General features: G+C 42.1%; 1 protein-coding gene across 5 annotated transcripts in view; it reads left to right on the top strand.

The window, feature by feature from the left end:
• MYO1B (myosin IB) overlaps positions 1–16068 on the top strand; it is a 167714-nt gene that overhangs the window by 74693 nt on the left and 76953 nt on the right. For all 5 annotated transcript variants that reach the window (XM_032480150.1, XM_032480152.1, XM_032480151.1 and 2 more), the window contains exons 4-5: positions 4845–4939; positions 15132–15236. In XM_032480150.1, coding sequence (XP_032336041.1) covers positions 4845–4939; positions 15132–15236 — 200 coding nt within the window. The remainder of the gene's footprint in view (positions 1–4844; positions 4940–15131; positions 15237–16068) is intronic.

The raw sequence follows: 16068 nt of genomic DNA, 5'->3' as shown, positions 1-16068 counted from the left end.
TTTTTTTAACTCTTATTATTTTGTTGCTTAATTAAAACACACAAAGTTTTTAGGACTGGACCAGAGCTAGATGAGAAAGAAATAATTAAGATTTGTGAATCTCAATGTGGATGAGAATTTGGAGACGGAGCTATTTTTGAGAGGGTTAAATTCAGAAGCAGAATTTCCCTAGTGTGATTTGAAAGTATTCTGGGGTTCAGAATGGAGTGCAAGGGAATACCGTTTTTGAGAGCTTTTCAAAAAACGGGTAGAAACGAAAAGGTGGCAATCATTATCTAAGTTCAGAAAGTTTCCTGAGACCAAATCCGTTGTGTTAAGCACTTTGGCTAACAGAGATGACAAACTGAAAATCCTCAGAAGGGATTAGACCACTTCAGAGAGCGATGCCTGGAGCATCTACCTCATTAGGGATGAGCCAGCGAGACTGAAGAGTAGGGCTCTGCTGGATGAACCCAAGCTTTAGGTGGTGGTGCGTGATATTTTGGGCGTCACATCGTCTTTTTTGCTTCGCACTGTAGGTGAAATAAACTTAGGAAACAGCAGGGTGGAGAGCATGGAGTTTTGGGAGACGGAGCCCCACCATCACCCTTGATGCCCACAAAAGCAGAACCACTGTGGGTAGTGACACGCTGAGCAGAAATAAGGGTGGAGAAGGAACAAATACGGGCTAGATCATTTTGAACATGCCACCCAATCTTCCGCTCTGACAGAAAATAACAGATGAGCCCCAAAGCAAACTTCCAAAAACTAAAAGCAATAGATAGATACAGCTGTTTGCAAACGTGCAGTCAGAATGCTTGGTATCGGGGAAGGATGGCTCTCAGCGCCCAGATGGCTCGCTGATCTGGAAGTGCAGCTGGGGGACTTGCATTCAAATGGCAGGCAGTCTCTATTCTTAGAGCTCAACCAGAGGACAGCAGTGGATGGACCCGCGCCCTTGATGTGGTGGGGTGAGAGCCACGCTCACCCCTTACGTTGTCGTCGTTGTCCTGTAATGAACCGCCTGTTCTTGTGTGTGGTAAGTAACAGTGCTGACATGCTCACAAAATAATGCGAAGCATATGGGTCACAAGTGTTTTTAAGTAAAAACTTCTCTAAAGATTTATTTAGCTTCCTTAATTATAGGGTGGTTGGGAAGACGGGCATGTGGTTTCAGTTTGGTTATAAATGTTGGCCTGGGTGATGGCTACGTGCTAATGCTGCCAGAGAGAAAGAGAACATGGCTGGCAGGGGAGCTTGTGTTCTCCAGGGCCTCCCTTTTGTCCCTTTTTTTTTCCCCCAAAGTGAAGTCAAGATCTGTGTTTATGAATAAGTCTGATGACGTCTAAGCTCTGCTTGACGTGGGTGTGCCCGTGGTCCAAGCCCAAGCCAACTGTCCCAGTGCCGAAGCACCTTAATTGGTAAATTTTCACTGCAGTTTGCAATCAGTGGCTCTCTGGAGTCCTGACAAAATAACTATCCCATTTAGCCTTTATCTTCAATTAAAATATCCTCCCCATGGGATTGAATCAAGCCCAGAGTCAGGGGCCGTCAGTTATGCATTGCTGTCTAGGTAGACAGAAGAAAAGTGTTCACTAGGTGTTTTGATTTGAAATAAACCTATGGCAGGGTCACCTGGTGATCTTCTGAAGCTCTGTGTGTGTGTGTGCGTGCACGCATATACATACGCACACACAGTTAGTCATACGTGGTGATTAATGTGAGAAGTAATTTTGCATCATTTGGGACCCGGTACTAGGATAACATGGAAAGCTAACTTGCAGTCCTAGGAGCAGAGGAAAAGGTCTGTGTTAACCCACGAAGAGGACGGCGAATATGTATGCTTGGAGAAGTTCATTTGTGTTTGCTGTAACATGCTTTCCTGCCTTTCTTGCCAATGGTGAAAATGATGGTGGCATCGCTGAGCTATTGTCTGAAGGTGGGAGGATGGGAGGGAGCAAGGTTAATAAGAAATCCAAGTAAAGCTTTGCTTCCCTGTGTGAAGGTCATAGAAGACATGAATTTCCTGTTTACCACTCTTCACGGAGCTCAGTCCAGTAGGGACTTTGTCAGGGACTTGGAGAGGATCCACTCATTCATTCGTTCATATTTTGATGTGGTTGGTGTCTTTGCTTATAGCTCTGTGGGATGCACTAAGGTTAATTCCATAGAAAGGCTATGCCCTGATAAGGGATAAGATGTTTGCATAACCAATTATAATACAGAAAGACATCGGACATTTATCCAGGACTTGATTACTTTTCAGCTGCTTTCATAGTTTTTTTTTTTTAAATAACATCACTTTATTTTTATTTTTGGTAATGGGGAGGTAATTAGGTTTATTTATTTTTTAACGCAGGTACTGGGGACCTTGTGTGTGCTAGGCGTGCACTCTACCACTTGAGCTATACCATCCCTCATGCTTTCATAGTTTTATTTAATCCTCTAAGCTAAAGTGTGTGGCTACATTTTTTATTTTGTACCCAAAGAAATCAAAGTTCAGCCTAGGGGGGAATGACTTTGCTTGAGGTCATGTAGGTGGTAAGTTGTGGGTCTGGGGCCCAGGAAATCCCATCCATCCTTGTTGCCTCCTGCCTCCATATCCACTGTTTAACACTGTCCCGGGCTGCAGTGGTACAGAGGGGGATGCTTGCATCCTCCTTGGGGAATCGGAGAATCCCGGAGAAGGATGAGGCCCCTGAGCGACCCTGGCCGGTGAGGAAGGCACTGGTTATTTAAGGAATAGCTGAAAGGGATTTGAGGGTGAGGAATACATGCTGGACGGAAAGAAATCAGTGTACACTGTTCCCATAAACAAGCTGAAGCAACAAGTTCCTTGAAAAAGTTCCCTGTGCAGATATTTCTATTATGTCTTCTTTCCTTTTCTATTATTTATATGTTCATTGATAAGTGCTTCTAGAGCATACTTATGTGCAAGATGTGGATCTATTGATATGACAGTTACAAATAAGGCTCGTGGTGACCCTCTCGTGGGGCCTCGGTAGTTCAGGCAGAGGATCAGATCACAGTTGATCACAGGAGAGTGGGTAAGAGGGGGAAGAATGGGTTACAAGGGGTTTCTGGGTTCAGGCTTTGACTGTCCTGGGACAGTCCTGGGACAGGGATCTTGGACATGTCCTGTCACCTCTCAGTCTCATTGGGTCCTTTTTCTTTAAGGATGCTAATAGCATTCACGTCACAGAGCTGTTGTGAGGATGAAATCTGATTACGAATATGAGAACACTTCATTCAGCTCCTGGCACTTTGAAAGTGCCTGGTAAACTGTCAGTATTAATGGCTCCACACACTTTCTGAAGAAAAGCCCAGGTCCTCAGTTGGAAGGCTGGCTGCGGTCTGGTCGGCTGCATTGACACCCTTCCTGCACCCCAGCCCTTCATCAGGCTCCTTCCTCCAGGCTGGTCTCTCTCACAGGCACTCTTGTGGCCCTGTGATCCGTCGGGAAGGCAGAGGCAGGGTGACCCAGGGTGTCCCAGGGTGTCCCCGGGTCAAGAGCTGGAGTCAGTTCTGGCTCCACTGCATCACGCTGCTGGTGTGACCTTGGCAAGCCCTGTCTTCACTTTGAGCTGCAGCCTTATCATCTAAAGTGGGATTAGTAGTGATTTATTCTTAGTGGTTCTGTTGTGAGACATAAAATTACTCTATTGAAGGCCTGGGGACCCCTCCAGTACCTGGTAAATGTTGCTGTTTTAGCTCTGACTACTGTCCAGTTCTGCCACTGACCTGCTTCCAGCCCGCTCTGCAGCTCCCTGTCACCTCTGTTCTGATTTGGAGCCTGCCCCCCTCTCTAGCACATCACTCCACTGTCCGTTCCTCCTGCTTTGCGTTTCGGCCACTGCTCCTACCCCCCACCCCGCCCCTAGGTTATTTTAGCCTTTGTTTTTGCCTAAAAACCCTTTGTCTGGCTAATGAATTCTTTAGGACTGTTATTTCCACCTCTTAAATTGCTCCCACCGCTTCCCATACCCCCTTGAGGTGTGGTCCCTGGCTTGTTCTGCACTTTATCATCGCATTTAACTGCCTTCTGTTTGTATCTCTCTCCCCTACTTTTGGCTGAGAACTCGGGGGAAAAGGGATTGAGTCTTAATTATCTTTACATTCCTAGCACGTGTCTTTAGATTTCTAGTTCTTCATGTAGGGTGGACTCACTAAGTACTTGTTCATAAATGAATTAAATGAGGAGCTTTCCCTATGTTAAGTACAGCATCATATTGTCAAAAATATTTTTCAGTTACCTGGAGGGAGCAAAATTTACCTGGTCAGTGAATGTTGAGGAGGGGAAGGTCAACATGAGGGCTGCGGGGCCGTGCTTGACAGGGGGACTGGACGAGAAGCACGGCGGACCTATTGCACCATTTTACAGTTCCCGTCATTAGTTGTGAAGGCAATAGCTCTGTATCTAGCCTGGTAAATAAAATATCAGCTATTTGGTATTCGATAGCATTTTTCTAATGTTTGAATTGTTTTTTCTCATTGTTTTGCAACTCCAGTGTCTTGTCCTGAAAATCTCAGCTTTATCCAGTTGTGGACGTGTACTGGAAAATGTTTTCCTTGGTTCTCTGAATTGCCTAGACTAAAAAAAAAAAAAAAGAGCCATAAATACAAAACAAGTCCAGCACATCAGTACCATTTTAGTTAATAGAAAATGCATAGGAGAAGGTAACCCGAGCCACAAAAATGGATGGCTTTATTTATTTACTCTTAAGAATTTGAAGGAAATAAAATGTGGTATCTCCGCTTTCTATCTAAAGCATATCAATAGCCTTTTAAAGAGCCTGTTATTGTATCTGATAAAAACATAATAAAGAGCTGAATTCTAAGGACTTTTTCCCCATTATCCCCTGCAGCTTTGCCCTGTCAGATGAAGCATACAGATCCCTAAGAGATCAAGATAAAGACCAGTGTATTCTGATTACTGGGGAAAGTGGAGCAGGAAAAACAGGTAAGGCCACCGGACAACCTTACTGTCTCCTCTGGGAGGTGAATGAAGGGTGACAGCAGAGGGCGCAGGTGGGGCCTCATTAGTGCGCAGCTCACAGGGCTCCTGTGCAGGAAGGGTGGTGCCTGGGATGGTGGACCAGCCCCTGGGAAGGACTCACCTCTCACATGAAGAAACAGGCACCTATCAGAGGGGTTCCAACCAATGTGGGAGTCTATTTCTAGATTCTAGGCTTTTCTGGTGCAGTTCCTGGTTACTTCAAGGTCTTTTACTTTTTCTCCAAGACACTGAAGTCTGGGAGGCCTCCCCACTTTGCTAAGGAACGCCAAATTATTTGGGTTTTGGGAGGCCACAACCACAGCCTAGCTCTGCTAAAAAGTGCGGGAGAGCACCAGGAAAATGCTGAGTTTCACTCCAGAGAAGTCTTCAAGTCTAAAGAATTGAGATTTTTATATATATTTCAGACAGACTGGCAACCTCCCCATAAAACAAACCCTCAAATGGATGGATCATGCCTCCCCCCCCCCCCCCTGCTGCTTTTAATAAAAGCAATTTGACTGATGGTCTTGAGTGAGAAAGTGACTTTACACATGGTGCCCAGCTACCTGGAGAAGGTTCAGAAGAGCTGTGCTCTCTGAGTCCAGACGTGGACCGGTGAGAACTGCTGGTGTCAGTGGGTTTCTTTGATTAGAACTGATGAGTCCATGAAAGAGGAGGATGGTATTTTCATAACTTTCATCTGTAACACGTTCTTGTTTTGTAGATAGGACTCTGATCATTGCTAATTTCTGTTTGTAGCAATGTCTAATGGGTCTCTCCTTTTCCCCTTATGCCTGCCTACAATTCTTTTTCACAGACAACAGAATGATTTTTAAAACTAAAAACTGGATCATACTCTTGGCACATTTAAATTATTTTTTTTTCGAGTTACCTTTGTGTGTATAGTGAGAACTTTTAGGATCTACTGACTTAGCAACTTTTAAGTATACAATACAGTGTTAACTGTAGTCAGCATGCTGTACATTAGATCCCCAGAACTTCATCTTATAACTGGAAGCTGGTATCTTTGGACCACCTTCAACTACCTCCATTTCCCCCTTCTCCTCCCCAAACCAACAATCTACGTTTTGTTTCTATGAGTCTATATTTTTTTTAATTCCATATGTAAGTGAGATCATACAGTATTTGTCTTTCTGACATTTCAGTTGGTATAATGCCCTCAGGGTTCATCCATGTTGTCACAAATGGCAGGATTTCCTTCTCTTTTTTTTGGCTGAACAATATTCAATTGTATGTACACTCCACATTTTCTTTATTTATTCATTCATGGGCAGACACTTTGTTTCCGTTTCTTGACTGCTGTAAATAATGCTGCAGTGAACATGGGTAGGCAGATATCTCTTCAACATGGTAATTTTGTTCACTTTGGATATATATCTGGAAGTGATATTGCTGGATCATGTGGTAGTTCTATTTTTGATTTTTCTGAGGAACCTTCCTACTGTTTTCCATAGTGGCTGCACCAATTTACTTTCCCACCAATAGTGTACAAGGGTTCCCTTTTCTCCACATCCATTCCAACACTTGTCTCTTGTGTTTTTTTTCTATTAGCCATTCTGACAAATGTGAGGTGATATCTCACTGTGGCTTTGATTTGCATTTCTCTGATGATTAAGAATGCTGAGCATCTTTTCATATGCCTGTTGACCATCTGTATGTCTTTGGAAAAATGTCTGTTCAGGCCTTCTGCTCATTTTTTAATAGGGTTGTTTGTTTTTTGTTTGTTTGTTTTTGGTATTGAGTTGTATGAGCTGTTCATATGTTTTGGATATTAACCCCTTATCAGTTATATTACTTGCAGATAATTTCTCCCATTCAGTAGGTTGCCTTTCCATTTTGTTAATTATTTCTTTTGCTGTGCAGAAGTTTTTTAGTCTGATGTAATTCCGCTTGTTTATTTTTGCTTTTATTGTTTGTGTTTTGGGTGTCGTAGTCGAAACATCATTGCCAGACCAAGGTCTAAGAGTTTTTCTCCATGTTTTCTGCTAGAAGTTTTATGGTTTCAGGTCTTACATTTAAGTCTTTAATCTATTTTGAGTTAATTCTTGTGAATAGTATAAGATAGGGTTTATTATACACACACACACACACACACACACACTTTTTTGTGTGTTTGGGGGGTAATTAGGTTTATTTATTTATTTATTTAGTGGAGGTACTGGGGATTGAACCCAGGACCTCATGCATGCTAGGCATGCAGTCTGCCACTGAGCTGTACCCTCCCCCCATCCAGAGATCTTTCTTTATTCTTAATGTTTGCATTTATAGCTATAAAATTTCCTCATGGAACTACTTTTGCTGCATCTCATAAGTTTTGGTATATTGATTTTTCCATGTTTGTTTGCCTTGAGTTTTTTTATATAAAGTTTTTTAGCAATTTCCTTTGCACAAAAATAGAAACCAAACACAGTGGGCCTGTTGCACAAGTTTCTGCTTAATCTCACCCTACCTTCTTCTGCACTTCCCTTCATGCTTTCCTCCCCTTCTAACGGCGGCTCATGTTACTTTTCATTAAAAGATTTGCTCTTTACTGTGTATAGTGTCCTTATATAGAGTTTCCCACCCCCTTTTGAACTCTGGGTATGGGCTCTTACCTGAATTTGCTCAGAAATTTGTGAACTCTTTGGCTGCTCAGAACTCTTTCTTTCCAGTAAGAACATTAAGAGGGCATTGGTGTCTTGGGGGAAAGTTTTTGCTCCTCTGTCACTGATCAGTTCTTTCTCGTGAAATAGAACTTAGTTCTTAGACTCAGTACAGCTTCTTGTTTGTTTCCAAGCTGATCAGTGAAAATGATAGCAAGCCAAGTTAAAAACTGTGTCCCTTGACAGTAATAGTTGGACTTGGTGGTGTATCTCATGCCACCTACCCCCACCCCAGTCCTTTTGACTGTATCTACAAGCCTGTTGACTTTGCACATCTTTTATTTAAGCATAAGGGAGGAAGAGATGAAAATACTCCTAACCCTATTAATTTTCTTAGGTTTTTACTCATTATTCATCATGACAAAAGATACATATTTTTTGAGAGTCTGATTTGTTCCTAAGTGAGTCATCAGAAGTGGATTGTGGTCACTGGTTTGATTGATGTTGGCCAGTTCTCCATCTCCTCTGGAACATATGTTCCAAGCAGACAGCACAGCCACTAATTAGCCATGTTAGTTTATGACCTTCTCCTTCTCAGAGATTATAAACCATGCTGCTTCCTCCTGGAGCAAAATGGTGGGCTCGTGTGCCTGCCTTACTGAAAAACTCAGTGGAAGTTGCTGTTACAGCTTCACAGGGTGGGTGTTCATTCTTTTCTGAGAAAAACAAAAACACCTTATTCTTCTGGTGGAAAGCTGGTGGCATGGAGTTCATTCTTCTTTTCTAAATTTTTCTCTTCTCTTGATATTTTTCTACTCAGTAACTTGTCCTGTTGGTTTCAGTGACCTACTTGCCACTTGAAATCCTATCATCTTCCCTGGATTTAGTCCTTCCTGGGAGCCCTTTGCCCTTGTGAGGAGTGGACAGCTGCTCCGCAGGGTCATCGCCTTCTTCTCTGGTAGGCACTTCTGTTTCCAGCGCACAGGGTCAGGGGCTGCTGCTGGCAGGAGGCTGGAGGAGGGTGCCCCAGACACCCTAGAGCAGCGCTTCTCAGCTTTCCACCGGAAAGCACCAGATTCCTTCTCCCCTAGTCTGTTGCTGACCAGTACCAGGAAAATAGCAATTATGGGCCAGCCAGCTTTCTAGTGGTGCTGGTCCTCAGACCACACTTTGAGCAGCACTGTCTAGAAGCCACTTGAAACGTTTGTCTTGTTTTCCAGCTCCTGTGCTTCCTGTTATCTCGCGATATTTCAGTTGTCCATCATCACCAAAACTCCTAGTGCTGGGAGATGAACACTAATCTTGAGACCTGCTATTTTAACATCTTTTTGGGGGGGAGTGGATAGGTAATTAGGTTTATTTATTGAATTAATATAGGTACTGGGGATTGAACCCAGGACCTCATGCACGCTAGGCACTTGATCTACCACTGAGCTGTACCCTCCCCTGCTGTTGTAAAATATCCACTCAACTACACTCTTTGCCAGCTGCTGAGTCCTGCCTTTTCGTTTATAGATCCCAGCAGCATCTCCTGTCTCCTCGTCCCCATGGAGACATTTCGTGTTTCGCTTGTTGATTCCCATCTTTTTCTACTTTTCTTTCTTTTTGGAAGCAGTGGTACACAGATTGTTTCAAATTGTATGTGGTTTTAATTGTCACTAGACTATAGTTTTGAGTAAAATGTGGACTTTGTGTGTTGTTTAATGTCTCTGTTTCATGGAGATTACTTTCGGGAAAATGAAATGATGGAAAATAATACAGAGATTGCAGCACAGTGTGTGAAGAATTTCAAGACGGGGTTTAATCTCAGTTCTGTGGGGGAGAGGAATGCCAGGCCATTTTTGAGATGTTACATTATCTTATTAACTAAAATTGTTTATGGGTACATGTAGTTATTAAAATTCTTGTGTTAGTGAATAAATGAAGAAGAAAACTAACATTTACTGAGGGCCTAGAATGTGCTGTATACTTATAAACAGTATCTCTCTCCAGTGAGAGTCCTTACTCAACAGTGTGTGTAGAACCACCGTGTAGCATCAGAGGGCTCATTTTATAAGAAGTAATTAAGTTAACGAGGTTGTAAACCCCTCCTTGGCAGATGATGATGTTGTTGGCTTTAAACATTGGAGACACTCTTGCACTGCAGGGCTGGATCACATGGGCACTCAGGGAGAGGCGTGAACTCCTTGAGTCTTTTGGGGTCCTATTTAGTTCATTACTGCTGTGCTAAATAAAAATTTCATCATGTCTCATAAAAGTGCCCAACTATTTCTAGGCAATGAGCTCACAGCTCACTACCATGAATACAAATAGTTGGTGGAAAAGCATTCAAGCACTGATGGGGGCAGGGGGGGCAGAACGTGAGGGAATGGTCATAACCGCCTTTTTCCAAGGACATCAGAATAAACTGTGGGCCTGAGAAGCTGATCCTGATATAAGAAAGCATTATAAATGATTTGGTTTCTAATTTTACAGTTACATCAGTTTCTAGGAACTCTTCGGCCATCTGCTAGAAGAGTTACGAAGCCTGCCTTGCTCGTTAAGACCTTTGGTTCTGAACCCCGCATGACCTTGTGCTGCTTTACATCTGTGATAGTTTTCTGCCTCTGTCAGCGACAGAGATGTCACTGACTTACTGTAGCCTAAACATCCATGAGCGTTTTTACAGCACTGAATATAGCCACGCTGAAGCTGAATAGCTAAGCAAGTTCAAGGCCAAAATGTAGTGAGCTTTGTTTTGTTTCTTCCTCAGATGAGAAAGGCCTCTCTTGACCCACATGCTTTATCTGAATCATCAGAGACTTTGCGACCAACTTTCAGAGGCCAAGCGGCTTATGTATAGTTGTATTTCAATGAAAACATCACCAGTCATGGCTCCTCTTGGAGCAGTGGCTGTGTTTCTCATGGCAAGACCCATGCTTTTTGTACCATGATGGGGGCAGTTCACAGCTGCCTGTCAGATCAGTTTGGATGTGCTGCAGCTGGGCTATTTTGCAGCGCCGCAGATTCGGGTTTGCTAGAAAAATGGTGTTCCTCTATGTTGCAGAGTCCTTGTTGCATTGTTCACAAGGATGGCTTCCTTGATTTAGGCAGTTTTACTCTCTAGGACCATCAGACCTATGTAAGCTCAGTCCCTAGAAAAACTTGGTATCTTAACTAAGGAGAAAGAGAGGTATAGGAGTAGGTAAATGTATCAATATTTGTGTGTGTGTGTGTGTAAAGGTATATGACATAGATGATGTATAATTTACATGATCTATATATGACTTATATGATCTATGAATGCACACATAGATACTTGTTAACTCCTGGATAAATTTATTAGATCAGGAAAAAACTCAAAATAAGCCTTGCTTATGTTCATACCTTTGTGTCCTGACACAGTGATTGACTCCACGCAGAGCCTGCTCAGTTACATGCATAGGTTTTGATATCTGCCCGTGAGATTCCCAACCTTTTGTCCTCATGGTTGCAAATGCCTTTCATTGCTTCCCCTTTCTCATTCAGCTTTTGCTCTTTCACAGTGCTTTCTTACATAATTAATATTATCGTATATGAACTTATATAATTATATTATTACATAATTATATAATAGATATTATTCACAACCCGGTGCTAGTTACCAGAGAATGCAGAGTTAAATTAGTTATCATTCTTACCTTAACGGGAATTTAAAATCCCCAGAATCATGAACTCTCATCTATAGCCCCTTTCCATTCTTTGTAGAAATGAATTCTGATATAGATACTTTGATCTAGAAGTATTTTCTTATAGGCCATGTGTTCATTAGTGCAGAACATCTGTTAAACCCTAAGTCTTCTACTATTTCCTGGTGAGAAGATATTTTGAAGACTTTATGTTTTGTTTGTCCAACTTGATGAATTTTAGGATTCACGTTACATTCAAACATATATATGTACATAAATTTACATATATAAATTATGAAAGTACATAAAGTTACATATGTAAGTTTCTCTATGAGTTAGAGAAAATGATGAACTAAGAATCAGTTCTAAGCAATGCCGTTGTATTTTGCCAATTTTAAATGCCAGGGTTCTTGTGTCGAGAATGGCAGTGCTTTTTTTTTTTTTTTAAACTTTTTTTTATTGAGTTACAGTCATTTTACAATGTTGTATCAAATGAGAATGGCAGTGCTTCTGAGAATTTTGAGTACCCATGAAGAATATACCTTTTTGTCCTAAATAGAATCCTTTTAATTTTTAGAGCAAGCATTTAAGACATTGCCACCGAGAGTATGATTACTGGATTAATATATTCAGTCACTCAAAAGTACTGCTTTGGAAAATGCTCATGGTTTTATGCTGTGCTTGCCAAGGTCATGTTTAGTTGGTCCCCATGATAGTCAATGTGATTCAAAAACTAGACTTTGCACTATGGAGGATGAGAGTTTAATTCTTGATTCTCCTCAGAAATATGATAGTTTTCATTCATAGAGGTTATTATGTAAAGTTTTGATCTGGATAAATATCTAAACATTTGAATAAAGATCCAAATTTATTTGGACTTTAGCACAGAAGAGCCAAAGGAAATGAAGCAGAGGGCCTCATGAGATAACTATTATTTCCTGTTTCCAGCATGATGAAATATAATGAAAACAGTCCTCTAAACTATGTTGGACCTTGCAACTTGTCCTTGCTGGTTTACTTATTTTTCTCTAAAGTAATGACAATCTCATGAACTACTTGACTTAGAGATCAAGTATTATGTCAGGAGAAAAAATTCTAAGAGTTGTCTCTTTTAGACAATGAGACTTTGGAGAAAATCACCCTTAATCCCAGCTTCCAAAAATAAACTTTTTAACAACGTAGAAATAAGGATCTTTGAAGTATGCTTAAAAATTATATTTGAATTACTTAAATAGATTTTAAAGTTAATTAAAATGGTTCCTAATTTCATCTTAAGTTAGCCTATCTTTATATCTCAGTAGGTATAGTGAGTTTACATACAATTTAACAGCCATATGATGTAAGTCCAATCCAGATTCCAAGAGATCTGCCCCTGGTGCCATTTTTAAACAGATTTGACCCTGAGAGAATTTGATTCCATTTCGTTCAGGCCATTAAAAGGTCTCTGAGAGATCAAATCAATTCTAGCAGCCTCCAAAGGGTTCTCATTCTTTGTTGACCATCCTTGCCCCTACACACACACACACACCACAACACACACACACACACACACCCCACTTTGTCCCTGGTGTCTGTCCTGAGCAGGATTTTCCAGAGAACTTTGTATAGCCATGTATCTAGAGTTTGAGATTTGGCTGCAGTTAGGTCCATAATCACTGGAATAAGCAAAATAGCCTGGACTTTTAATATTTCTTGTCAATTTACCTAAAAGAAAACTTATTTTCATCTAAAATATGCATATATTTGTGTTTGTGTGCATATATGTGTACATGTGTGCTCCACTATTTGGAACAGTTATTTTGTCTGTAAATGCTTCTAGTCTTCTAATAATATAATGTGTAGAAAGACCAGAAATTTATGTCAAGGAAGAAGAATGTACATAATACATGTGAGAGTGTAGTTGAGGATGGGGAGCAGAGAATGCTGCTGAGAGAGCAGGGTGTTGAGAAAGAAAGCCTGGAGGTGAGTTGTGTCAGAGGCCAAACTGTATGGTGGAATGCATGGTCCATTCAGGAGAGTTGGCCCACAGTTGGAGACCAGACAGCAGAGGATGTCAGGAACTGGGAGGGCAGCCTCACCTGAACTTGAAAGCCAGAGAGCCGAGGAACAGAGTATCCCAAAGTCACAGAAGAAGAGTTCCAGTTTGGACTGGTGGGTAGAGGGAAATGTAGCACTAAGAAGTCAGATGAAATTTAGTAGTATATAAACTCTTTGTGCATGACTGAGGCCAGGTCAGCCTGATTGAGCAACAGGAGTGTGAACGTACGGTTCACCAGCCTTTAGGTAGTTATGCCCTGAGAACAATGCAGGATGTGTCACGGGACCATGGATGCCCTTTGGAGGAAGGGTATTGCAAAGATGAAATGACTGATGTTCTCAGTTACAGTCTTTAAAAGCAGACAACAGAAACCTGTCATCGCAGACCCCCAGGATCTATTTAGACCCATTTTCATAATCCAGAAAGCAAACTGAAAGGATACTTTAACCCCTGAAGAAGTACTCACCCTCCCATCACAGTTCTCAGGGCTCCATGAGATCTTCTGCTTCCCCTGCACCATGTTTGCTAGTACTCCCTGAGAACTTGATGGGACCTGCGTAGATTCTTGGTGCTTAGTGGCTTCTCTTATTAGTCTATGCTTTTGTGGTGTTCATAGGCTTTGAAGCACATGTTAGGCAATGCGCCCAAGGTCACATTTAAGTTGTTCATTTATTATTTCTTCAGTGGTGGGAAATGGGGCTGGGAGCCACCTGCATGTCTCCCCATGAGGAATGGCAGCATTGAGATGTGTCCCCTCACCCCCATAGGTAGGGGTACCGCCACTCACACCTGGGGAAGGCTCTCCTACCCTTGGACAGTCGCCCCAGGGCAAAGTCTTGCAAGAAGGCAAGATCTGACTGCCCAGATGTGGGTTCCTGTGTCACTCTGTTGTCATTTAATAGTTGAATATTTCCCAGATCCTGACTATGGAACATTAGAACTAGGATATTCAATGAGAAACAGATTCTGTGGCAAATAAATTTGGGAAATGCTGCTTTCTAGATCTTTTCTCCAGAGTTCCACAATGTCCATGCTCCTCTAAGAAGCCATTTAATAAGGGAACCTATTTCATGTCCTCTAACTCACTGTGGCCCCAAATTCATTTAGCTTTGGACTTTATTTCCCCTAAACATCTATTGTCATTCCTTGGGATTCACTATTAAAAGGATCAGGTTTTAGGAAGCAGATGCTGAGAGGAGACGTACTGATAGGGGAAGGAGAAATCCAGCAAAACCGGATTTGTCCCACCTTACCAGTGTGAGCTGAGAACCCCTCGTGTGCCTCAGGTGGCCTGCTTCTTTTAGCAGCATGCTTTCTACTAGCAAAGCCTAAGGAAGCAACCAGGACGTGACTTGGAAGGTCTGTATTTCTTGTATTCACATCCTTAGATTAGTTTCTTAGTTTTTTTTAATCAGGTTGCAGAGTAATTAATTTAATCTGATTGTAAGCAGACCAGTTCGATTTAGAAAATATTTTTGAGGACACACAGTTCTTTCAAATCTTAAAAACACATTTGGTAAAGACACGCAGGGTATCAAGTTCATTTTGACTTGAATCATCTGTGTATAATGTAGTAACTGTGCATAAACGATTGCTTTAGGAAGGTAGTTCTCCTGAGAGTTTGCTGACTATGTTTACTCATCCAACCCAGTGATAACCTTTAAGCGCAGTTCCTAGGATATCTGAATTAGTTGGCTTGTCTGAATAGAAAGCACTGAATATTTCAAAAGGTATCCAAAACATTGTTTGCTCCCAGGAGAAAAGGCATTTGAAAAACACTGTGGTCTTCTCCCCTAAAACTCTTCCCCCAAAATTAAAGACAAAAAAATTCTGCTTAACTTATTAGTATGACTTGTTTTCACCCACAGAGGCCAGCAAGCTTGTTATGTCCTACGTAGCAGCTGTGTGCGGAAAAGGAGCAGAAGTGAATCAAGTCAAAGAACAGCTTTTACAGTCCAACCCAGTCCTGGAAGGTAGGATTTGCTGTGTACATTGATCAGTGTGACTTGAACGGTGGGTTCAGTTTTCAGGGCCCTTTGGGTACCAGGTGTGCTGGGAGGTGGGAGGAGGAGAGTCAGGTCCAGACCTGCCCAGCCAGTTAGCGGCTCTTGGCTCTGCATGCCTGGAGAAGGGAAGAGTTTACTCATGCAAAGGGAGCCTCCCACTTGCAATCACTTTTTTCCCCTTCAATTTTTAGTTGAATTACTTATGTGTTACTTAATAATAATCAGCTGATAATTTGCATTTGACTTGACGGCTGGGAAAACTTGGTGGAAAAGAGCGATGTAACGTGCAGTGCTGTTCTGTCTGTCATTCAGGATAATACCTGTGGCTGGTTGTTTCTGTTGTCAGGGAAACCAAGACTATGCTAGAGAAACATTTGAGGACCAGTTTTTTCAGGGTTACAGAAAGCCTAAACGTGACTGTGGAGCTCAACTTCTGTGGTTGGCCGCTGTGTTTGTCAGCTTGGGCTGCCGTAACAAAATACCATAAACTGGGTGGCTTAATCAACAGAAATTAATTTTCTTACACTTGTGGAGGCTCAGAGTCTGAGATCACCTGCCGGTTTGGTAGGTTTCCTTCTGAGGCCTCTTGGCATGTAGGCAGCTGTCATCTAGCTGTGTGCTCACGTGACCTCTCCATGTGCGTGTGTGTGGAAGGGGGAGGCGGGTGATGGGTGGGAGCCAACTGGCTCATGGCCTCATCTGATTACCTCTCAAAGGCCCCGCCTTTAAATACCATTACATTGGGAGTTAGGGCTTTAATATATGCATTTGGTAGGGATACAGACATTCGGTTCATAAT

This window comes from Camelus ferus, chromosome 5 (genome assembly GCF_009834535.1).
Source record: "Camelus ferus isolate YT-003-E chromosome 5, BCGSAC_Cfer_1.0, whole genome shotgun sequence".
NCBI classification, from domain to species: domain Eukaryota; kingdom Metazoa; phylum Chordata; class Mammalia; order Artiodactyla; family Camelidae; genus Camelus; species Camelus ferus.
Note: the sequence above shows the minus strand (reverse complement) of the source record. Positions and strands in the feature narration are given on the sequence as shown.